We start from the raw sequence: 25446 nt of genomic DNA, 5'->3' as shown, positions 1-25446 counted from the left end.
GAATAAGCAGTGTGTTTAATGCAACAGGATTTCTTGGAAAAAACACCTTTTTTCAACTGTTTTTGAAGATCTGCTGGATTTGGACTCAAAGACAGTGAGTTGCTAAAAAAACATATGTGATCTTTCTAGCAGGATTTAATCTGTGTCCTCAGACAGTGGGAATTTCTTCAAGATTGTGCAAGGACTAGTATCTACAGTAAGTTCACTTTGCAATCTTACTTTTTGCAGACGTTTTTGAACTGTCCATAACAATGCCAGTAGTCAAAGTGGAGAAAGATTCTTCAGCAGACACCTCTTTGGCTGCCTCCAACCCTTCGGTGCAGACAGAGGAGCAGCCAAGAGGTCGGAGGAGGAAGAGACCCCTTCAGAGAGGGAAGCCCCCCTATAGCTACATCGCACTCATCTCCATGGCCATAGCCAACTCCCCTGACCGCAAGCTGACTCTGGGGGGCATCTACAAATTCATAACAGAGCGCTTCCCCTTCTACAGAGACAATTCAAAGAAATGGCAGAACTCCATCCGCCATAACTTGACTCTCAATGATTGTTTTATCAAGATTCCTCGAGAGCCGGGGCGGCCAGGGAAGGGCAATTACTGGGCCTTGGACCCCAACGCTGAGGACATGTTTGAGAGCGGCAGTTTCCTGAGGCGCAGGAAGAGGTTCAAGCGCTGTGACTTGAGCACCTACGCCTCCTATGTGCATGAGACGCCAGTCTTCTCTCCTGTCCAGATTGCCAGATCCGCATATACCAACTCAGTCTACCCTAACATGACAGTTAGTCCACCCTACGGGCAGCAGCTCCCCTCTGCCTACTACCCCTCCTCATCCCCTCCTGGGTTCGGACCTGGTCAAACCCGCATGTTCAGTATCAATAACCTCATAGGACACCCGACTCCAGCCAGCATGCTTGGAGGCCAAGGGCCAGAGGTGATGCAGCAGAACAGCCGGAGCTTCAGTCCGGAGGGGCTTCCAAATGGATCCAGTCCCTGCAGCCTGGGAGCCGCAGGTTTCCAGAGCCAACCATGCGGAGGGGCCGTGCCATCCCACTCCAACACACATCCAGGGTTCACCTACTCCGGGCCAAATGGCCACCCACACCACCATACCCCCCAGGGCTCATATGGACAGGGCCACACCCAAGCGTATGGGGCGACAGGTCGCCTCCATTCATCAGGTCACGGGTCTGCAGAGACCCTGGACCACTACGGCAGGATCTCCCCTGTGCAGCTGGGCTCTTTCTCCCAGTATAACAGTGCTGCAGGTCCCATCGCCAACACTGGGGGTTACCTGAGACACCCCACATACCCAGGGAATATGGACAGGTTCGTGTCTGCTATCTGAGGTGCTGAGAACGTAGAGGGAACTGCATTTGAGCATCTCATGATCGTGTTGCCACATTAGAAACTTGAGATGGCACAAAGTGAGCCAGACATTTCTGCACACAAACAGTCATTTTATTTTATTTTTTTTGCTTTGATCATGACATTTATTAAGGACAAAACTGAACAGATTTGTTAAGAACACCTCTCCTGACACAACTGTGATTCACCCTTAAACCTGTTCTTCCATATCGATGATAATTTACTTCTAGCTACACACTATAAATCTGAATTTGAATGTCAAGGTGTCTTTGCAGCATGTGAGTGTGTAAATTTCATCCTATGTCGTGTGTGGTTGCAAGCTTCTTTTTTTTGTCATGAATTGAATGTGCACGTTTAATATTTACACTACTGGTGAGTTTAAATGACAGACTTTGAAATGTTAGTATAAATTATTGTGCTTCATGGTCATAGGCTTTGCAATAAGTGGCTTGTATGAAGAACATCAGCTTTAGTACATTTGCATGTATTTTGTTGCCAAATGAAAATGCATATTAGGTTGCCTTTTTGGAAAATAAACTGAATTAAATAGCTTTTTTTGTTCTTCAAGAATAAAGTATTTAAATTATTAATGTATATTTGGTATTACAATTTGAATAATGCGCAAAAATATCACACCATAAATATTATTTGCATCTTCATTGTCTTCAAGAGGGAAATTTGGTTTGCAGCCAGGTGACATCAGTTAAATATCAGAATTATATGTGTTATATTTGTGATAGTAATAATTCTACTTTTCTAAGATACTGTGATATTATAAAATAACAAGGACAAACATATCCAGACATGTTACCAGGAAAAAATTCCCTCAATCACTGCTTTTTCTCTTGTGTTTGTGTTGCTTTTTACACTGTTACAGCTCAGCTGATCTCAAGTGTTGTCTGGAGCCACAGTATTACCAGTCAGCGTGACCAGCTTCAATTATCATGCCCAGACATCAACACGGCACTCAGACAGACACACAGTTAATCTACCACACAGATCCACTAATCAAGAAAATGAATTGACTTGTAACTTGATATTTCAGCTTATAAAGTTAAGTAGTGCGAGTCCTTTATCTCAACACTAGAACCTCTTTCCACACAAAGTCTGCAGGTCTGACAAGATGAGACTTGTAAGGAAATGCTTCATTATAGTGAAGACACTTGATTTTGCTATCAGAAAAGCTTTGGTGACAGATGCGGCTTGATGTTTGTTTTTTTTTAACTTGGTATACTTAGTCGAAGAGGTCCTAGTTTTCCTTGAGTGCTATCGAATTGTAAAATCTATATCGATTAAATAAGAATAACAGTAATGAACAGATAGTAAAAATCCAAAAACCATAATTATGAGAGATATAATAAACACAACATTCAAGATAACAGAGACACAGGTGAAGATTTGATAAACACCAGCTTGGTTTGGCGTCTATGTTGGTTATATTAAAAAGAATTAGGCTTATTTTTGTGGGCATTCTTTTGAAATACATTATTTTAATATCATGAACTTAGACGAGTAACATCTAAAACAAAAAAGGGCAGAGATTTGAATAAAGTCAGATATTTATAGTGGCAAACATCATTGACTTTAACAGTTCGCAGCTACAGAATATTACGCTGTACAACATTAAACATAAGCTTTATGAGGGGAAAAAAATCTAAATTAAACTGTTTCATGCAGTCAGTGCAGGTGCTGTCCCTACATTCACTTACAAAGCACCTGTCCCAACTTTCACTAATGATTGCTGAACTGTGCAGTGACAACACAAAGCATTCATGGGTGAAAAATGTTTATTTATTTTGATTTTCAGAGGAAGATATAAACACAGCAGGTAGAAACTTTCTAAATTAGATGTTTTATATCATGCATTTTTTTTAATGTCCCAGTTAAAATCTAAAGAGTGTGTGTGGTGCAAGTATCAAAATACTTTCTACCACTTTTTTTTCCAATTAAACTGCATCATTAACAGATGCCTTAAGATCAATGTGCTGATATTAAAATATATACTACAAAACTCAGTATTGGATCAAGATGAGAAATTACTTAAACCGTAACACACACACACACACACAAAAAGTAAGACATAAGTATAGCTTCTAATAATTAAAAAAAAAAAATCATCTAGCATGGGGCAACACTCATTTATGTATTCAAAACCATGAGTGCTAAAGTGTGATGCTATACATATAAACAGTTTATTGATACAAAGAACGAGCTAAAATATTTAACGCACATATAAATACAACAGACAGACTGGAACATTTCAGCCGATGTATTCAACAAGTCGTTGGAGTTGCTCACAATTCTTCACAGCGTCTGGCAAAGACAGCAACGTCTACATGGAGAAAATGAAAACATGGATTGTATTAAAACATCCGTATACTGTATGTATACTTCTGACAGTAAACAAAAGGTGGAAGAAAGCACCAAAACAATATCAGCTCTCACCTCTCGGACTTTATTGATCATGGTGTTTAACAGGAGAAGCTCATTCTCACTTTTCTGCTGGTTGGTCTGGTAGATGATTTGCTGTAGAAACATGATGAACACATACTTTACTATTTACCCATAAAGTCAATCTAATCCTATTTTAAGAGGATACACAAAGTTGCAGGTATGTTGTCAGGAATATCAGTAGTTTGTGTACATAGCCTGTACTTACATGTCTTTTTGCTCTTTCGAGGAGTTTACCTCTGGCCTGCTCCACTTCCTGAACGCTCAACTTCAGTCTCTCTACCTACAGATGAAATCAAAGAGATGTTCATTAAACAAAAAAAAAAGACATTAAATCCTCAAGTGTTTGCACAGGGAATAGGCAGAAAACTATTATAATAAAACCTAAATAGATGCAAATTATCAATGATGAATTATTTGACATTTCCTACGAACTGTAGTATCTCTCACACCATGAGTGATGGGATCATACCTCTTTCAATAACTGAATCTTCTCTTCCATGAAATGCGCTGGCTTAGCTGATTGGCCACCAGCTTTCCTCAACTCCTCCCGCAGGAATTGAGACTCCACCTGTGACTGCTGGAGAGATCGACGGAGCTCAACCACATCTTTCCGTAATTCCTGTGAAAAATTAACACAGAAAAAAAGCTCTGACTCTGCCAGCAGAACATAATATTTGCTGCATAAAGTATTTCTGATCAGAATAATTAAAATGTTGTGCCTTACATTATTGTCAGTCTTGTGTTTAGTTAGAAGGTCTTGGGCTTCATTTATGTCTGCCATCAACTTCATTATTGTTTTCTCATCCTGTGAAAAGAGAAACATTTTTTAAAAGACCTTTTCAGAGCTCTTCTCTAGCTGTTGGACCTTTGTTAAGCATTTTAAATGAAGTCAACACTCCTTAGATGTAGATTACCTGCGTTTTCTGCTGCAGTGCCTGATTGCCCTTCTCAACCAGACGGTTAAAACGGCTAAGTTGATGCTTTAAATCCGACACCTCGGCCTCGTGTCTTGTGTTTGCAGCCTGCTGCTCCACCTGCAGGCCACAGCTGGAACAAAGATTAAACAACATTGGAGTGGAATGACTGCACAGGCTGCCAATAATTTTGCATTACGCCTATGTGAACAGTACAGTTTTTCTATACATGACACTAATCTGACAAATGTGAAAGAAAATGCAGCAACATCACTAATTCATTCAGCTCAGAAACAAGCTTATAAATCCAGAAACTTATTTTATATTTTCTGATCAAGGTTGTATGTTTTTGATTTTTTCAAAAAGTGAAGACTTTCAGTAAATCTGTAGGTGTTTGAAAGTGTTTTTCAAATTTGGTTTTGTTATCACTTGAGCACCAAGTTGAACAGCGAAGGTAGCAGCTGTAAAGTCTTGCTACATAACACAAATTCAACTGAAATAGTTAGTTGAGTCATTTGCTTAATTGTCAATATTGATGGAGATTAATATATTATCAATCAGATTAATTTCAGTCATTTAATAAGATAAAAACAAAACATTTGCTGGTTCCAGCTTATCAAATATGAGGCTTTGCTGCTGTTCTCTTTTTTTTACATTTCTATAAATGGTCAGGAAAAACAAGAAATGTCACATCATACAATGGATTGTATTTATTATTTTTTTTTATATTTTATAGACTAGATGGTTAATCAGTTAGTCTCAAAAATTATCAATGTATCATTAATCAATGTTGAAAATAATCAGCTCTACATGTATCAGGCAACAGCTCAGAACAGAATCACATATTTAAAAAAAAAAAAAGGTTATTTTTATTTCAGCAGCACAAGAACATTTTCCATCACTTACATGGTGTTATGCAGCTCCTCCAGCTGAGCGTTCTTGCGTTGCTGCAACAACTTCAGGGTGCTGACGAGCTCTGTGACCGTGCTGCCCAGGTCAGCCAGCAGCTCTGCCGCATTGCTCTGCTCCTCTTCTGGTTCAAACTCTGCTGCGTTCAAATTCTTTTTAGGGGTGACGGCTGCAATGCGGGTGAAGGCGCTCGTCTCACTGAACAAAGTGTCGCACTGGGGCTCAGCCATGTCTGAAGGAACTGAAGAGACAGTGAACTGAAACTCAGACTTTTTTCCTTTATTGCCCAAAGTCATTAGATTTGATGACATTTAATCCCTTTCTGGAATGGGTGTGCATTAGGAGGGAGAGGTTGTAATTAGACTTTGCAATTTGCAGTTTCACAAAGTTATGGTCCTTGTAACCTAGATGCCAGCTGTGAAAAATCAATAATTGCTTCAAATACCACGCGTAAATTCTGATGGGATTAAAATGACTCTGAAACGTGTTAATTCAAAATACAGTGGACTATTTCAGCTGTTTAATTTAACCAGGATAGGCAGAAAATGACTGCCATGTGTATGTTCCTCGGGGGAAATGTGGTAATTGCAAGAGCAGACTGAAATATTGAAGAAAACACAACGATTATTTTAACCCAAGAACACGTCTCACTGTCACCCCCAGTTCACAGAGGAGCATTTTGAGTTTTGAGTTCTTTGGGAAATTATCTCATAACCTTAATTCACAGAATGATATCTATACCCTGTTTCATGAAGGAGATGCAGTAACACTTTACTTTAAATCCCCCTTTTTAAAATTAATGTTTTCTTAAAACATACTATAATGTAGTTATAAGCAAGTAAGGACATTTTCAGTGTTTGTTAATGTAATGTATTATTTCTTATCCTATGAAGACAGACTTTATATCATTATAACTGTGTTTTACTATATTGTCATTCATTATCTGTTTATATATAGCCTCCACTTATGGGTGCCAACAGGAGTTATTGAGTCATTAATATGAAACAGACATCTCTGGGTGAATCTCTGGGTGTCATTGTTCAGGACACTGGTTTCCATTTCAGCTGTCTAAGAGTGCTGATGTTGCAGTTTTTTTATGGTGTTTAAAGGTCATAACATTGTATTAAATTCCCATCACAAAAAGAAATAGCTGTACAACAAAGTCATGAAAGTGTCCAACCTGAGTTTAACCCAGTTTGGAAGGAGGATCATAAATAAAGCAAGGTTGGATGACACACCTCGTCTCTTTCAGACTGATCGCCTGTCTGGGTTTAACCAGCATCACTGTGTCAGTCTAAAAATGACTACTCATGTCAAGATTTAGATTTTGAAATGAAAAAAAAAACAAAAAAAAAAAAGTCTCAAATGATATTAGATTTTGTCAATTTAACACATATCTGGGGTGAGCTACGGTACCTGGTTCAGCAGGTGTCTCTGTTTTCAAGTCTTCCTCCTTCTCTGCAGTTAATGCAACCATGATGCTGTCTATAAAGGAGCTGGAGGGATGACGACGCTCCACGTTGTGAACTGGTTGAGACTCTTTATCTCTCCGTGGTTCTGATTTCTAAAAAAGTAAGACATAAAAGCCAGCATGAAAAAATAAGATTTTCCCCAAAGTATTGTAGTCCACTTACTAGCTGTTCCTTTCAATAATATGGTCTGTCACAAAATGTTCATTTTTTAAGTGTTAATTGTGATGAAGGTTGGGACCACAGGTACAGAGAATTTAAGCATCTCATATCACATAATGACAACTGCTACATGAGTGGTAAAATAATCTCAAGGGGTCTTAATCACGACTAGTAACACATTCTCCAGATATGGTCTTGCTTGCTGCACATAAGTATAGTACACGTGAGAAAAAAGGTGGTGAAATCTGTTCGTGTTCATCAGATCCTGTGTATTACCTCCTCATTAAGAGCTGCATGTAGCTGGTTGGTCAGTCCTCGCAGTGTGTGATGCAGCAAAGTGATTTCGGTGACGGCTTGAGCGAGCTTCTCTCTGAGCTCCAGCTGGGTTGTGCTGGCTCTGACTCTTGTGGTTTCCAGCTCTTCCTGCAAACTCTTGTTCTCAATCCTGCACACGCATAAACAGAGATAAATTATCACTGAGTATACAGACTACACGATACACATTGTTAGAAAAAGCTAGCAAATGGGTAGTAAGATTAGCACCAGATGTGTTGATGTTCAAATAAAACTGCATACGGCATCAAGCAGGGAACTCACACAGGAAAACTGAGGACTTATCAACTTACTGAGCAATTCTGATTGTGATCAAATAAAGTAATTGCACAGGTATTAATTATTTATGTTTTCCTGATATTTATTCAAACTGCACAACTATTTTGGTTTATTCAGTATATGTATAGCATATTAAATATGGTGCAAAAACTTGGTAGTTGAAGCAAAAACTTTAACAGTAGATGATGACAAATATGTTATTTACTTAAGTAAACAGCACTGGTGTTGTCAACCAGGCAGGTGCAACTCATGCAATAAATCTGATTAATAGAGCTTCAACCACAGTAAATGCACCGTACCACTAAAATACATGTAATTATGCCTTACTCAAATTAATTAAAAAAAAAGGAGTAAGATCACTGGTCAAACAAAGGAGTGTTTTGAGTTAAGACTTACTGAAGTTGACCAAGTTCTGCTTTTAGGTCCTCACACTGGATGTTCCTCTCCCGGAGGCTCTGCAGGTTGGCCTTCAGCATTTGTTCGCTATCAGCCACCTGCTCCCTCACCAACTCGTTCTCCATCTGTAAGAACTGACGAACACACACACACAAACAGGGAATGAAACCAGAAATTCACCATAAAACACAAGTCACGTGCTACTCCTATGATGTCAGCCCCTTACTGTATGCATGAACAAGTCTTTCCCAAACACACTCGGAGCTCTATTCGCTCGCATATGCGATTGACAAGCAGCTGAGGATGAGAAGGTTCAAAACTGAAATCTGATTCAGTAAGCGGATTAAATACTGGATGCTGATTGGATAAGATTCTATCAAACCCTAATTGCAAGCATCACAAGATTAAACAGCCTCTACACTGTTTTAAAAGGGATGCATTAATGAAGCTACTGGGCCATATGCTCAAAATCAAATATCACAACATTTTTGACCAAATAACTCCGATATTGATATTGTGACAATATAGTTGGGATGACTATTGGTGTCTTCACAAAATATTTACACATTGAGATTTTTGATAAATAATCATCAGTAATGTAGATATAATGACTAAGTGGGTAAAGACAAATAATAGAACAACTACAACAGTCTGGTAAGTTCAGAAAATTACACCATTTTAGTGTAATGCAGCCTTTAAAACCAGGAAAAGACACACTTATGCCAAAATCATGATATCCAAAATCTAAGACAATATCTAGTCTCATATCACAATATTGATATAATATCAATATTAATATATAATAATCCTCTCAGGCAATGTAGGCAGAAGACTTAGACAACATACATGGAAAACCATATAAAGAAAAAACTGGAGGGTCTTTGTAACAAAAATACTGTACATTCAACAAGCTAACCTCGTTCATTTCCTGTACGTTGCTGAGTTGTGTACAAACATCCTGAAGCTGCTGGATCTGCGTGCTCTGAGATTGTGAGAGTTCCTGCAGCTGACCGAGCTGCTCCTCGCTCTGAGCCAGAGCCTGACTCAACTCACGCACACGCTGCTCCGACTGGTCCAGTGACGTCTCCAACCTGGATACACAAGACAGACAGTTATAAGTAAAGTAGCTGCTGTGTTTCCTGTAATATTTGTAAAGACTAAGGCTCATCTGTCCCATTCAAATAGTTAATGCTCTTTTTGCGATATTTGTCTTCATATACAGTTTGTGGACAGTTTTAACAAATAATTATTAATAAAGAAGTTTTAAATAGTGACAAGATGTTCTTCACTCGTTTTGTTTGTTTTGTGAATCGGTTCAAAATTTCTCTTCAAGCCATGAACCCACTGCAACCTAAAACATTTGCTGAAGTTACCGTTTCATCCCCAATGAGAAGGAAAAAACCATTATCATTACTTACACAGCAGCCCTGTCCTTGGATTGCTGGATGTCCTTCCATGACTCCTGCAACCTAAAACAACAACATTTTTTAAAGGACTCGCATGCTGGATTTCAGTGAGCATTTTCGTTTGCTTTTTTTTTTTAAATTCTCCTTTGATAAAAATGCAGCACAGTATTTATTTCCGAGCTGATTTGTGCCATGAACATATTAATGTTGTTATGGGGATCATACTTAGTGGTCTCAGCACCGAGGGCCTGCTCCAGGAAGGTGTACGAGGCCAATGTGGAGGAAACTGTGGCAGACAGCTCAGTCACCTTCCTCTCCAGCTGAGCCCGCTCTTCATCTCGTTCTGTTAGCTTCTGACGCAGCACTCCCATCTCTGACAGATAACAAAAAGAAAGAAAAGTCAGCATTTTTATATTTCAGCAAAATAACCTTAACTCAAGGTCCATTTACTCGCTTGAGATCTACTTTGTCAAGCTACCATTTCCAAGGGCAAGAATGAATTTTCACAGGTAAAAAAATAATTTGACCATGTATAAAACTGTCTGGAATAAACAAACAATTTTAACATGTTTATTTCCATTTTACCTGAAGTCAGAATTGTCACTTGCAGATTGAAATCACCAATCTGTTCTCTGGCATTTTGGAGATTCAAATTAGCTTGGTTCAACTCCTCCTCAATCTGTTGAGTAAAATTTCATGTAAGTGACATTCATCATCTTCTTGATTTGCAGCCATTACTATTCTTACTAGACAAGTGAAAAGAGGTGCGAGAGAAGTCTGACCTGCTCTCTCTCTTCAACAGCTTGGTCTCTTTCGGCGATGTACTCATCTCTTTCTCTCAAAGCAGCCACTGCTTTTTCATTCAGCTTCATGAGCATGGGAGTAGTCTTCCGCAGAAGGCCCCTAACTGTGCAGAGCTGTGAAAACATGACCATGCAAAAAAAACAAAAAACATCAGCACTGCGAGCACTATTACAAGTAGAACGAAGTTGTAATTGAGTAACTTACTGTCATGATGCTACTGAACTGTCAAATATCAAAATACAATTCAGATACAATGGTCTGTAATAAATGTTAGTGCGCTGTCATATCCGATTTTGGTTGTTCCAGCTTATCTTTTGCAGCACCTGGCAGATCCTGACTTTTAACAAATTGCAACATACTGATGGGAAGGTATTGTTCAACGCTTACAGTTCCATTTCAGATACAGTCTCCAGTCAACAAAATACCCAAATTAGTTAAGCTCTGACTCTAACTCATCCCTTATCAAACCTTTTATCTCTCTTTCCTTATTTTTATCAGCAAATAGAAATGTACAAAACATTAGTAGTAGCAGTTAGCCAGCACTGACCATCATGGTAACCCATTAAAATGAAGAAAAAACAGCCAATTACCTCACGTCAATTTAAGAATCTCCCAGTTAAACTTTGATTCATATTATATCATCTCATATCATATTTGATATTGGTTTAAATTCAATACAATGTTATCAAACTGCATCCCTACATACAGCACAGTAAGTCCCTTTTCTAAAAGATAACAGAGTAGATTTAACATACTTCTTGCATCAATCTGGATTGCTCCTCCACAGTTTGGGACAAAAGACCAGAAGTAGAGTCCATTATTTCAGTGTAGGCCTTGTTTAACGCAACCTGCATTAATAAAAGAAAAATAAACAGAAATTAGCAACACTGATGTGAGATGTATTAGATGACGTTAAATGCTTTACAATAGGGATGTTTGTTTTTGTTTCTTTGTACCTGTTCTGGGTAGGTTGTCTTTAGGGCATCCAGGAGTTCTTGCTGAGACCCGACACTCTTCTGCAGCTCTGAGATTTCTGTGGCACAGTTTCTCCTCAGCTGTTCCATCGTACTTAAAGCCTGGAAACACACAATCAGACACACACTTAATGCGCCAGGAATGAATACTGCTATGAAAAACAAGGCGCATTACACAACTTGAGAAGGCAATATTATCAATAATAATAAACACTTTAATATTTTATACATGTATTCAGGTCCGTCGGAGCAGGAGACTCCTGATTAATAAACTGTTCAATCATTAGCGATCTGTGAATTTGCCTAATTTTCACTATATTCATTTAAATACCCCAATTTATTGGTAAACCATCATCATTAATCATCTCAAGATTAACTAAAATGATATAGTTATCTTTCAACAACAGCAAAAAAACTATAATCTTATGATTAGAAGTTCTGGCTTCATTAATACAACATATCAACAAAACATTTTCTTGTTGCATCCTAGAGAGGAGCAACTGGAACAAGGATTGGAATAGACATGGAGCCAGAAACAAAACTACAGATTAGTCGGTGTGCTTACCGCCTCCTTAACATTGAAGGCCTCCTCCATCTGTGTCTGCATGTTATCTCTTTGCTGAAGAACATCTTTGACCTTCTGCATCATTCGTGTCTGTGTCTCCTTTGACTTCTCAAATAAAGACCTCATCTCACCGTACTGAACAACACAGGAACACACAGTCAAAATATTATACTGTAATATAATATCATATAAGAATACTAACAAGACATGTTTACATACATGTGAAGCAAGGCTTTGATGGTCTTCTCTGACAATGTCTCCCATTTCCTTCATGTTAGAGAGAGCAGCATCCGTGTCACAAGACAAAGAAGTCTGTTGGGACAGATACAAGAGTTGTTGTTTTTTTTTTTAACACTGAAGTTTAAACCACCATATTAAATAACATGTGTTGTGTCATTGTTCGTGTCTCACCATGGTGACCCTCATGTCCTGCATACACTGGATGAGGTTCTGTAGTGAACTTCCATCAAGCTCCAAATCACCAATCTGACTCAAAGCCTCCATATATAGACCTCTGTACATTGTGGTCTATACAAAACAAAAAGCCCATTAAAAACAGAAATTGTGGCTTCTGTGAAAATCATCCAAGGGCTGAACTAAAAGAGGCTTCTTTTAGAGAAAAAAAAAGAAAACATATACACAAGTGCCGACTCAAAATGCTAGACATCTCTGTCTGTCAGCTCGTTAAAGTTGTCTAAATGTGTCCTTACCTGGCTGAGTTCAGTGTGGTCTGTCTGCACTAGCTTCTCCCTGAGCTCTGAAGGCGCTGGGCCGACAGAAGGACTTCCATTTGCTCTGGCTACAGCCAACTGCTGCACCAAGGCTTCCACCATGATCATGCTAGACCTTAATCTCTGCTCCAGCTCTTCTCGGGGGAGACACTCCAGGCTGCCTGCAGGTACACTGAGAGGACACAAGAAACAGTGAGAGGCAGACAGAGAAATTACAGAAAGCAGTCTCACTCATGCCTGAATAATAAATTATCACTGGAAATGAACGGTAAGTTTTATTTAATAACAAATTCCAAGCCAACACTTACTTCCACAGGAGAGGATCGGTAAGAGTGCAGGCATCATCCACAGAGAACTCCCTCTTTCTTTCAAACTGGCCAGATGTATTGAGGCTATGGTCTACCAGTTTCACAGGACTGGTGCCCACACAGATGCTGTGGGATTCTGCAGGAGTAGCTCTTGCTGATGTGACCGCAGGGGCAGCAGGAGGTGGGACAGGACCAGAGAAGGGAGCAGAGACAGCAGTAGGGTCCATCTTTCCTGATGCAAGGATGAGGAACTCTGCCATCTGCCGCAGCTGCTGCTGCAGAGGACCATCTAGAATCATAGGGATATCCAGGACCGGCTTCACCGCTTCTGACTGAAGCGCTGCACAGGGCTTCACATCCAAATTGTCAGCTGACTCTGTGACTGCGCCTGGCTGGGACTTGAAACCTAAAGCAGTAGAGTTGAAGAGAGGACGAGGCATGGGGCTCTCCAAGTGTTCTGCCCATAACCCTCGGGGGTCAACGTTAGCAGGGGCCAAAAAGCTCTTCTCACCGTCGAGAGCAGAATCATCCATCAAAAACTGGTCCAGAGCTCTTTGATCTTTCTCCAGATCTCTTTGAGCCTTAAATACAGATAGAGAAGCTCTCCTTATAACAGGACTGAGGATTCCCAACTGCAAAACTGATGCTACTGAGGGACATTCAGACAGCACTTTCAAAACATCAGGGAGGGTCTCTGTACGAGGTATTTCTGCAGCGTTACATGGAAGTGGTCCATTTCCAGATGAACCAAGAGCACTGTCTTTCGCCTCACTGGATTCAGAGGGTCCTCTGCTAGAATGCATTTGAGAATCACGTTCTGGATGCTGCTGCACTTCCCCAGGTGTGGGAGTCTCTGCTGAAGCCACAAGATTGCTGCAGTCAGCGGACTCTGTTTTATGTAGCAAAGACGGCAACGCACTGTCATCAGCATGCATGGAGTGTTTTTGTGGTGTTTGTTGGACTTCTAATTGAACAGGTTCGTTATCTAAAGCCTTTAAAGATGTGTTTATCAGTGAAGATGCACTGACAGCTGGTGGGTCAGCATCTAAGACAGCTTCATCATTTTCCACATGGCTGTTAGATTGTTCATAGTTGTCTTGGATGTGATCCTGTGTGATGTGAGTAGGTACATTGTTGTCATCCTGGAGTTGGCAGATCACAGCCTGGTCCTTAAGTAAAGGGGAAGTCTTCTCAGTCAACTGGATGCCTCCTGATAGTTCACCCTCACCTTGTGTGCTGATGAAAGAGCCAAATGTGACACCATCTTGCCTGCCAGTCTGCTCTTCAGGTACCACCAAGCTACTCGGTTCTACCTCTTCCAGCGCATGAGGGCTGCATGGTTCCTGGGCTTTGGGGAGGTCGCCACTTAAAGTTGCAGGATATTTTTCAGTATTACAGTATGGGTGATCTAAGTGATCATTATCATCATCATCACCAGCTAAAGCGCTTGGATCTATACCATGATTGCATGACTCACTGCTTGTCGCAGTTTGGTCAGCTGGTAGAGGAACCGTCTCATCTGCCATTTTGGTGCCATCTGAAATTTCGATCTCACCCCCGGTGCAGTTAAATGATTTGAAGGTTACATCACTCAATCCAGGCTTTTCAGAATCACTTTGGGTCTCAGAAAAGGTGGTGAGGTGAGTGATGACAGGAACAACACACTTTTCACTGCTGGAGTAGGGATGATCAGCATGTTCTGCTTGACACAACTGGCCGCAGTCAAAGACGATGCTTGAATTTACACTGTTGTCTTGTAAAAGCTCTCCAAGCTCTCCTTTGGGCAGAGGAATGGTCTCATCTTGTAGTCTGGTGACATCTGAAACTACCACCTCACCTCCATCACAGACGAAGGATTTCCAAGTGACATCGTTCTCTCTGCTGCAGTCCTCCTGAAAAACTTTGAATTCTTGTGTGGTCTGTTTACCATCCAAGTCTCCAGAGGCCAGTGAAATGTTTTGGATTTCACAGGGACGTTCTGCGTCAATGTCGACCGAAGAAGCATCTCTCCTCTCAGGATTGTGGTACGGATGTTCTATGTGGTCACTGCATGACTGCACAATCATACTGTCAAATATGGCTGTATCCTCTGATTCACAGGTGTTATTCATAGTCTGGTCCTTAAGCAAAACAATGCTCTCTCCTGCACATTCTGAAGAGCATGAAATCTCAACCTCACCACCAGCACAGATAAAAGATTTAAATGTTACATCTCCAAGTCCACAGGCTGTATTATCAGTACTGGGAGCATTGGTTTGTATCACTTTGGTTGGAGGAGAGGGCAAATGGGGCTCTGGGTCACATGGAGGAACATCACCCTGTTGATGAAAATGACTGGAGGGTTAGAAAGTTACAGAGACATGGAAAACGTTAATGGAGCATTTTCAGGTATTAGTATCAACGCACCTTTGATGTTTTCACAAAATCCGTACTGAGCCGTGATTTTGATTTGAACCTTGATGATGGAGTTGACAGATGCAACCATTCATTCTCCAGACTTCTCATAGGGGTACGCTGTCCAGATCTGCTTGAAGGCTAACATCAACAGAAGTCAAACTAAATTTTAATAGCTTGCTCAGTCATTATTTAACACTGTGCATTATGCATTAAAAAGCACAAAAGTCTTACCGAGTCTTGCCTACTGGAACTTGACTTCCTGGAGGACATGACTGCTGGGAAACAACCTGTACACTGCAATTGAGGAGAAAAAATCTTTCCTGTTAATCTAAGTATTTTAAAAAAAACTTCAAACTTCAACTATCAAGTCTGTCTCAAAACAACAGTCAGGTGCCCATATGAACACAGAAAGAGGTTTTCCTCACTGTAATCATTCTTCCTGTTCATGCTGGCTATTAAAAGATCCCCTTCAAATGCACTTACAATGTAAGTGATGGGGGATTTTGTGCAAAAATACATTTTAAATTTTATCTGAAGCTTATATGAGGTTTCAGCGGTCAGAGTTAGTCATATTAAGTGGATATCTGCCACATTTACGGTCTTTTTAGCACCAAATTATTTCGTTGTGTTTCCCTGTTGAGCTGCGGTGGAAGTATAGTAACAAAAATAGGGGCTTTGGCAATAAAAAGACTGTAACAATGAAAGATATCTACTTGATTTGACTAATTTGGAGGACTGAAGCTTCACATTAGCTACAGATAAACGTTTAAATACAATTTTACACAGAAGGAGGCTTGTGTATTTTGTCCCCCATCACTTACATTGTAAATGCATTATGAAGGGATCTTCTAATGGTCAGTATGAACAGGAGGAATGATTATGGCAACAAAAAAAAAAAAAAATAAAATATTCCAATGACCATTTGGGCACCTGACTGTTATTTTAATACAGAATTAAAAAATTACGAACTGGTCCTTTAAGCTGCTTGACTATAAACTACTAGGCGTTAGCTACGTTAACTAATGCTAACGTTAACTCAAGTTAGTTTGAACACATGTTACGGCCGCAGCTAACGAGTCTTTCCTAAAATCAGACTGTGAACTACATTCACCGTAGCCCGTGAAATAATGAAAAATCATGTTACCTTTAAACTGTTTGTCCACCTTTATCCGAATTGTGACGAGAATGAAACAAATATATCTGCTATTCAGCGTCCATCAACCGCCTATCATTCAAAACACACACGTCAGCGCTGCTATTGGTCAGTTTCTCTTCTTCGTCCGTTTGTGCGACGCTGTGTGACGTCATGACGTACAACAACATACTGCTGCCCCCACAGGACGTCAATGTAACTGCTCTTACAGATCCTCTCACAGCTCATATTAATAGCCTGATAAGACTGATAAAACTATCTATTTTGCACAATTATCTGACTGCCATTAAGGACTGGATGGCTAACAATCTTTTACAGCTAAACGCAGATAAGACTGAGGTCTTTATCATCACTTCAGACAGTATAGTTTCCAAGGTTGCTCAGGGTACTGGGTCCCTTTCTTCAGCTGTACGGTCTGATCTTAGAAAACTTGGCATTATATTTGATCAGGTTATGTACTTTAATCAACATATTAAATCATTGACCCGTAAGTCATCCCTGGACCATCTACAAATGGTGCAGAGCAACTCACATCACACCCATCTTATTTTCTTTACACTGGCTTCCCACCAAGTTTAGGATTCATTTTAAGGTTAAATATATGAAGGTGACAAGAGCAAAAATCTAATGTCATGTGCAATAAATAATTAAATTATTACTAATTACTAACAGTGGAGGCTGAATGCAATGTACCATGTTAAGTCCAGTTCAATGAAATATATGAAAGTGACCAGTGCAGGGATTAAATGAGGGATGTGAAATGTAAAGTCCAGTTTGGTAACAGGACAGTTCAGCTATTTGGTAGAGCAACAGCCTCTGGAAAGTGTCTGCTGGTGGAGGTTTTTATGGATCTCCGTCTTTTTCCTAAGGGAAGAAGTTCAAAGAGTCTGTGTCCAGGGTGGGATGGGTCAGAGATGATCTCGCTTGCACGCCTCCTGGCCCCGGAGGGGTCTTTGTCAGGAGGAGTGTGAAGAGGTGAGTGTGGGAGTAGAATAGAGCGGTGGGGGAGCCAAGGAGGTGTGGGGAGGAGTGGATGTGGAATGGGGGGGAGGGGCGTCCAGGTTAAGCTTTTGTCTGTGGAACCAGCAGTAAAACTCGTTCAGCTGGTGATTTCTTGCAGGCCTTTCCAAACTGAAGATGAATCGTTGGCTGTGAACCGGTCCTTCAGCTTCTCAGTCTGCCTCTCCTCTAATTCCTCTCTTCAGCTTGTACTTGGCCTGTTTGTTGAGGTCCTTATCTCCACTCCCCGTCCATGGGTCGACAGAGCTGTCTGAGTTCTGCAGTAAACTATGGCTTGTCATTGTCATACTTGACCTAGTTCCTGGTGAGGATGCAGTTGTCCTCACAAAAACTGATATAAGATGATACTGTGTCTGTACACTCTTCCAGATCAGTTAATGTCTCTCTGAAACATCCCAGTCAATGCAGTCCAGGCAGTACTGTGGGTTTTCAGTGTCCTCCTTTGTCCACCTTTTCACAGTTTTTACTACAGGCTCGACACATTTAAACTTCTCTTCCTGTGGGTCAGTATTAGTTGAATTAAACAGTGATCAGAAAGACCAAGGGCTGCACAGGGAGCAAAGCAATATGAATCCATATATCAATATGAATAGTTTTGTAGCAGTGGTCGAATGTATTGTGCTCTCTGGTGGGGCAGGTAACATGCTGACTGAATCTAGGGCAAGCTAAGTTTGGCCTTATTAAGGTCTCCTAACAACAGTACAGTTGGATGTTTGAGCTTCACTGTGCAGAATGATGTATATGCAGAGTTTGACACTAGAAGGTTGTTTTCACCTTCATCTTCTTGAAGTGGAAAGTGTCTCTGTGCTCATTGAAAATCTGATTTTAAAGGGTGGGCCTACGGGCATGATTTGTGACATCATAGCTAATTTGGAGCCAATTCTGGTCCAATATTCAATTTACACAAATGTGATGTAGAAACTTAAAGCCTCCAGTGCACAAACACTGAGAATGGACTTTACAGTGAGGTAGGAGACGTCTTGTGTCCAGCAGTTAAACGTCTGAAATGATATATATTTGCATATTTACAAACTGTAGAATTTTTAATTATGGAGAAGTAGGTGTCATTTTAAGGATTTTAACATGATACTTTTTTGTGGAAAAACCAGATCAGACACACATTACTGTAGTACTGAGTATTTTTATGTCTTAATACATGTCTGGATGGGATCTTTAAGGTCAGTTTTGAAGATGTTAATACATGCATTTCATAACAATTTAATTATGTATGTTCAATTTGTCTTCATCACCTTCTTTCAGACATACACACACATTATTGTAAACTGTAGCTGGAGATTGATTTATTGTCTGCTGTTGTAGGGTGTTTTTTGTAAAATCATAAGAAACAAAAAGGTCCATTCATTCATGATCATCCAGTTCATTTTTCACAAAGGATAAAGGGCCAATTACTCCTTGCAAATTGAGAAAAGAAAAAAAACATGATACACACATCAACAATAAAGTCTGTAAATTGCTCCCTGGGTACCAACAGTAGAGAGGAAGTCTTGACAAAACAGAATTCTTCAATTTAACAATAACTTTAATATGAATGGTTTTAAGTGTGCACAGTTGTCCCACAAAAAATATTGCAGAGTGAGTGGAAAAGCCTTTAATTTTACGTCAGAAGAACTTTAATATTTTTTAAATAATTTACTACATCTATGCAATAAGTGACATTCTTGATTTTTTGATCAAAAAAAATATGATCAAATTTGATTTTTTAAAATTAAATTTGATCATATAACTTTTCTACACAATTAAAGCATCCTGTCAGTAATGGTGTTTGTGCAAGAGGACAAAAAAATGAAAAAGCTTTGTTTTTTCATAGAACTTTTATTTATCTACTTATAAGAAGGAAAATGTTTAGTGACATTGTGTGTTTGTTTCTCTACACACAGAAACCAAGACTCTCACATCGAAGCAATGTGGCACTCAACAGGTCGGACCTGCAGTACCTCAGCAAAGCCTTGTCCAAACCAGCAAGTGATGTCAGCTGTGTCCAGGGTGAAGAAGAAGAGTCGGTCTTTACAGCGAGTCCTCCTGTATACTGACCGTGGGTCTGCTGACAGCACCCCTCTGATGGCGGCAGTGGCCTCGTCTGAACTGCTCAGAAACTTAAACCTGGGTCTGTCACTTTCAGGGGGACCTGTGAGGCATTCAAGTTTGATTTATGTAGTGATGGCACACTGTTCTGCAATGAATTGCTGCTTTCATATTCATCTCTGTCACAACAGCACCCTCTTGTGGTGACACAAGAGGGTGCTTTTTTCAAAATGACAACAAGCTTCTAGAAACACAAAATTACAGTAAAATCATCAGTAAGCAGAAGCCTACTGTCACACATTTATAGCAAACAAATCACATGGAAAGCTAAATCCATCATATCAAATCCAGACAATCCTTTCTTTAAGGTATTTACCACCCTTCCCTCTAGTCAGACATGCAGGTTTCCAAAAAGTAGGTGCAATAGGTTCAAGTTTTCATTTATCCCATGTGTGCAAGAAGTGCTCTCATTTCTAACAAATTATAAACTGCCTCTTATTTCCTCACACAGCTTAGCACTTTATTTCTTGCTTTTAACATTTATCCTTTATTTTATTCTGAAAAGTGTGCATAGTACCAGCATTTATAATGTCTTCACTTGCCTTATTGGGATTTTATTGTGTTTATGTTTCATGTTGTTGTGTTTTTATGCTGCAAAAAGAATTTCCTCTTCTGGGACAATGAAAATTTGAACTGAAGTACTTGCTTCAAAATGACTTACCTGACAGGTGTGTGGGAAGGAATTCTGCTAACTCCCTCTCAGCATGAGGGGTGAAGCGCACCTCCAGACTGGCAACAGGAGGCTCTCTGATCCAGCCAGCAATGGTGCTGTAGGTTTCCTCGCCATAGCAAGGCCGGTCCACTGTCGACTCTGGTGGCTTGATTTTTGGCACATCCGAAACTGGCTTGCTCTCACAATCTATCTGGTCACTTTGGCTCACATAGCCCTTCACCTCATCCAGCACATTGTGAAGGTCTTCAGGCAGGAAAAACTGAGTTTGGATTTTGGATGAATCCTCTGAGAGTTGACTCCCAAAGTCGTCATCAGTTCTTTCAGGTTTTAGGTTTGACGGAGCATCTGTTTCAGAGTCGTAATCGAGGTTCATCATATCTGTTGTTCCATTTAGTGACACAGTTGATGCCTTCGATTGGTCTGTGTTTGATTCATAAGGCTCAGAGTCCATGCCCACCCTGGTGTTGGGGGAGTCGTACTCTGGGATGTAGGGTTTGATATCCAGGACTGGGGTGCCAGCAATCATGTCAATGTCTGACAGATGTATTGTATCACCTAGAAATTAAAGACAGGAATGTATTGATTTTCATCAAGCAGAGTAAATTATTTGTGTTTTGTGACTGGAGTTAAATTTGACAGCTTAACATTTAGAGTTGCATTTAATTTAATTAACTACAAGCTGCAAAAAAAATCTCTATAGGCAAGCAGAGTTTAATATAAAGATGTTGAAATGTTGAAACCTGTCACAAACATAAACACAGAAAATGTACATATCTACACACACAAACACACACACAATTAGCTTCTACTTTTAAGACACATTTCATTAATGATACTTACCTACAATTTTATCCAGCTTGGCCAAAGTGAGGCCTAAGACATTTGGTCGGTGCGGACTGCGAGTCGAGTACACACCAACTCTTTGACCGTTCAGTCTGGGAGGCTTCACTTTGGCTTTGTAATTCAGGTGCCCATTTTTGTGAAAGAGAAAGATAATCCTGCAGAGACCAAACGGTGAAAACAAGCACTGAAGACATACTGCAAACATTATATCTGAATGTGTGTAGAGTTGGTTTTCTTGATAAGGATTGTGTTTATGTAAAGAAAATGAGAGAGAATTCATAAATCTTCGGTCCACAAGTTCTAGATAGATCTTATCCTAAGACATTTACTGCTATCATCATAGTAAATAGACTGCATTTATATAGCGCTTTTCTAGTTTTATCAACCACTCAAAGCACTTTACACTACACGCCAACATTCACCTATTCACACATACATTCATACACTGATGGCGGAGACTGCCATGCAAGGTGCCAACCTGCTCACCAGGAGTGATACAGGGCTTCCTGTCCAAAGCAACGTGCCACAGTGTTTCTATGCTCACCCATTCACACACACACACACACACACACACTGATGAGCATACAGGGAGCAATTTGGGGTTCAGTATCTTGGACAACATGTGGACTGGAGGAGCCGGGGATCGAACCACCGACCTTCTAACTGGTGGACAACCCACTCTCTGAGCCACAGCCGCCCCATCAGAAGCCGAAGTGTAAGGTTTACTTTTAAAAGTGTCAAATCAACTTCATTTATATCACCTTTACCTGTCTCAAAAGACTTCATACACCCACAGGAAACAAGTACACATCATTCAAGCAAGAAAAAGTCAACATTAGACACAAACGTTTCCATGAAAGTGAAAAAGCCTTATTTAATAGGTTTGATTTAATGTTTTAACATAAATAAACTACATAACTGAAAAGGTTTTGTGCAAGCTTTTGGGATCCACTGTATATACGACTCCATTAAATTGAAATGAAGTTAGTGGCAAATCTCAAAAACACACATCCACTCAAACCCACAGCACTTCAACAGGCTGATTATCTCTAAATTATGAGTCACAGTATACTAAAAAATATTTAATTTTAACTAAGACAGCCAACAGTAGTAATCTTTGCTAATATTCTTGGAAAAGCAGCATCAAACCATAAACTGTAAATAAGACATGCAGAGATTAAATTTAGTGTATGTTTCTTACCAGACATGGGAGTATTGCTCCAGCCCCACCAGAGCATGTTCGGGGTTATTGAAGACGCTCTGCTGGATGCGCAGTTCTGCTCTTGATGGGCCACAAATGGTGGGCTGTCTGGGTGTCCCATTCTTCACCGAGAAACAGGAACTGATGTAACCAATCGGGACTGTCTGAATGTTTCCTGTAACATTACACAGTTAACAGTATTGTTTCAATTTGTAACATAGTAGCACTGATGCATCATTGTGTTACAGTGTTTTCATTGCTTGCAATGAATAACTTAGTAACCAGTGACCTGCACATTCATTCATGTGTTGCACCAGGTGTACTTTACACCTCCCTCATTTCAACATGTCCCATTTTTTCTACTTTTACTTCACATTTGGCACATCAAATCCTGTATAATGAGTAAAGTAGAGCTGGAACGACTAAATGATTAATCAATTAGTTGGTAAACAGAAAATTCATCAGCAGCTATTTTGTTAATTGTATTTTTTTTTCTTAATTTTTTTAAGCAAAAATGCCAAACATTCTCTGTTTCCAGCTTCTTAAATGTGAGGATTCACAGTTTTTCTGTGACGTATAAAACAGTCAGTTGAACAGCTGTAAGTTTTGGCTGATGGTCACACAAAACCAAGAAATTGAGGTAATGCTGCAAAGATTAGTCGATTAATCAATTAGTCGATGGAGGGAAAATTCATCAGCAACTATTTTGATAATCAATTAATCACTTCAATAATTTTTTTAAACAAGAAAGATAAAAAAAATGCTGCAGCTTCTCAGATTTGAGGATTTAAAGATTTTCTTTATCATACATGATAGTATATTGAATATCTTTGGATTTGGGACTGTTGACAAAAGATATTCAAATTATACCAAGCATTTTTCACTACTTTCTGACATTTTACAGACAAAACGATGAATCAAGGAAATGATCTGTAGGTTCAATAATTAAAATAATCATCACTTGGGCTGCAAGACATTATGAATGGCATTTTTGACACTCTTTTCTAACATGTCAGACCAAATGATTAATGGATTAATTGAGAAAAAATAACAATTCAAAAGTTCAATTTTATCTTTAGTGTTGCATTTAAATGAATAGCAACAACACTGTTGATATAGAATAAAGAGGATTTTCTTTGGACGGTCTCACAAAACATCTTTTCCTTTTTTTAAAAAAAAAACTGTGGCTGCTGTGGCTGCACTAATTGTAATTACCTTTCTCCAGCGCAGCCTGTGGTGATGCTGGTGATGGTGGTGGCGGCGGCTGGTGTTTGTCAGGTTCACAGAGTCCAATCTTTGACACAGAAGACTGAAGGGATATCATATGTTTACGATTAGCTCTAACTGCAGTGTCCAACATCTGCCTGTTGGAAAAGGGGACAGAAAAAAGTGAATACCAAGGACTGATAAAGTGGTATGAATGGCATCTCTACAGAAGAACAAGAGCAATTCAACTCATCACATCTAAACAAAGATTTATTAACGCCATACCTAAAGAGGAAAATACACAGCTACAACTGCTGTAACTGTCATTAGTAGAGTCATATCTCCAGAGCTTACCTCAGGTTTTTGATTTCTTTCCGCATCACAGAAACCTGCTGATTCAGTTTATTTAGGTGTTCGCCGCAGCACTCGCACAGAGGACTCATCTTTTATTGACAAAAAAAGAACAAACACCTCTAGATAAGTCAGCTTTTTGGTTATCTGCTACGCAGAAACAAACCACGGGAAACACGTGGGAGTTTCTCAACGCGGAAGCACTCGCCGGGTTTCTTGTTGGCCAATCAGGAGTCTTTCATGTGACCAGCTGATGACCGACAGCTCATCTGAGTGGCGGAGCTTTCTGTCAATTCATCATATTCCTCTATTGTGTATTAAAGTATAAACGTAGGTAGCACATTGTAAAAATGATACATAAATAAGGCATGTATGTTGCAAAAGTCATTGATAAATTTACACTACAGCCGCTGCATGTTTGACATCAGCAGAGGGCAGACATGAGTTTTACGTTTACCATTTCCTTTTAAAACAAGCTTTATTTATAAATACAGCAAGTACATAAACGTGTACATGTAGTATAAAGTCAAGAGATTTAATGTTGATCACAGTAACTGCAGCTTATGTGATACTGAAAATGAAACTACTGATCAGCTGTTTTTCCTTTCTGTGACTCTCTGGGAGGATTTACAGGACTGGCTGTTGAACAAAATCCAACCACTGCTCCTCTCACAAGAGAAAATATCGTGTTTTGTGTTAACATGAAAGACAGTAAGAGTGACTTGATATTGAACAATCTGATACTCTTCTGTTTTTAATAGGAAACTTGTGGACAATCATCTCATTGCTTTGAGACTAATGAAAAGAAAGTCTTATGAAGAACTGAAAATACTTGATGACCTCTAGAAAAACTATGGAAGAGTGCAGACTTATCATTATTATTATTACTTTATTGTTCTTAATTATTTATTATTATTTATGTTATGTGATTGTATTATTATTTTATATAATTTAAGTTATTTTCTTTATCTAATGTGCCTTGAATGTTGTGAAGTATTTACTGTCATTTATTGCCTTAATGTTTGTAAATGAATCATCTTTAATTTTTAAAAAAGTTGTTTTGTTTTTTTAAAAAGCTGTAAAGTTAAGAACATAAAATACCAGGAAATGTACAATTATACAAGCAAACAGATAAAATAGAGCCATAAACAAATAAATAAACCACCAAAAACCATATTAAAAGTACTATATTGTGTTTTTTTTACATTTCTGTTAATTCTGTGAGCAATAATAGAAATATAGTTTTTAATTTCATTAATCAGAGCAGGAAAAAAGGTTTATTTATTGTTAGAGTATGTAATTTATTAGACAGAATTCGTCCTCGTCACCCAACAACACATTTTCTCATCTAACAAAAAAACATGATAAATTCTGTATTTTGCAAAAGCAGAAAGATCCTTTTAAAATAACTCACACTGCTCCAAAATAACCA

The 25446-nt window shown here is 39.3% G+C and overlaps 3 protein-coding genes across 3 annotated transcripts; 1 reads left to right on the top strand and 2 right to left on the bottom strand.

Moving 5' to 3' along the window:
- The first annotated feature begins 251 nt into the window (after positions 1-251).
- Positions 252-1343, top strand: foxe1 (forkhead box E1). The gene has a single exon (XM_042395394.1). The coding sequence runs from the start codon at positions 252-254 to the stop codon at positions 1341-1343; it is 1092 nt and encodes a 363-aa protein (XP_042251328.1).
- A 1789-nt stretch (positions 1344-3132) lies between these two features.
- On the bottom strand, positions 3133-16717 carry spag5 (sperm associated antigen 5). The gene is made up of 25 exons (XM_042434655.1): positions 16609-16717; positions 15696-15758; positions 15474-15602; positions 13068-15385; positions 12739-12931; positions 12440-12556; positions 12248-12340; positions 12029-12163; positions 11446-11565; positions 11245-11337; positions 10468-10602; positions 10271-10364; positions 9911-10058; positions 9698-9748; positions 9196-9370; positions 8280-8413; positions 7548-7716; positions 7057-7204; positions 5638-5881; positions 4732-4864; positions 4542-4622; positions 4287-4436; positions 4023-4097; positions 3809-3889; positions 3133-3695 (listed from the first exon to the last, which is right to left on the bottom strand). The coding sequence occupies exons 2-25, from the start codon at positions 15732-15734 to the stop codon at positions 3624-3626; spliced, it is 5127 nt and encodes a 1708-aa protein (XP_042290589.1). The 5' UTR covers positions 15735-15758; positions 16609-16717; the 3' UTR covers positions 3133-3623.
- Positions 16718-19450: 2733 nt separating this feature from the next.
- On the bottom strand, positions 19451-24226 carry trmo (tRNA methyltransferase O). The gene is made up of 6 exons (XM_042434667.1): positions 24018-24226; positions 23673-23821; positions 22458-22632; positions 21254-21411; positions 20402-20968; positions 19451-19783 (listed from the first exon to the last, which is right to left on the bottom strand). Exons 1-6 carry the CDS (start codon positions 24104-24106, stop codon positions 19548-19550), a joined length of 1374 nt encoding a protein of 457 aa, XP_042290601.1. The 5' UTR covers positions 24107-24226; the 3' UTR covers positions 19451-19547.
- Between the last annotated feature and the right edge of the window lie 1220 nt (positions 24227-25446).

Source organism: Thunnus maccoyii, chromosome 2 (assembly GCF_910596095.1).
Source record: "Thunnus maccoyii chromosome 2, fThuMac1.1, whole genome shotgun sequence".
NCBI classification, from domain to species: domain Eukaryota; kingdom Metazoa; phylum Chordata; class Actinopteri; order Scombriformes; family Scombridae; genus Thunnus; species Thunnus maccoyii.
This window is presented reverse-complemented; position numbering and strand designations above follow the sequence as displayed.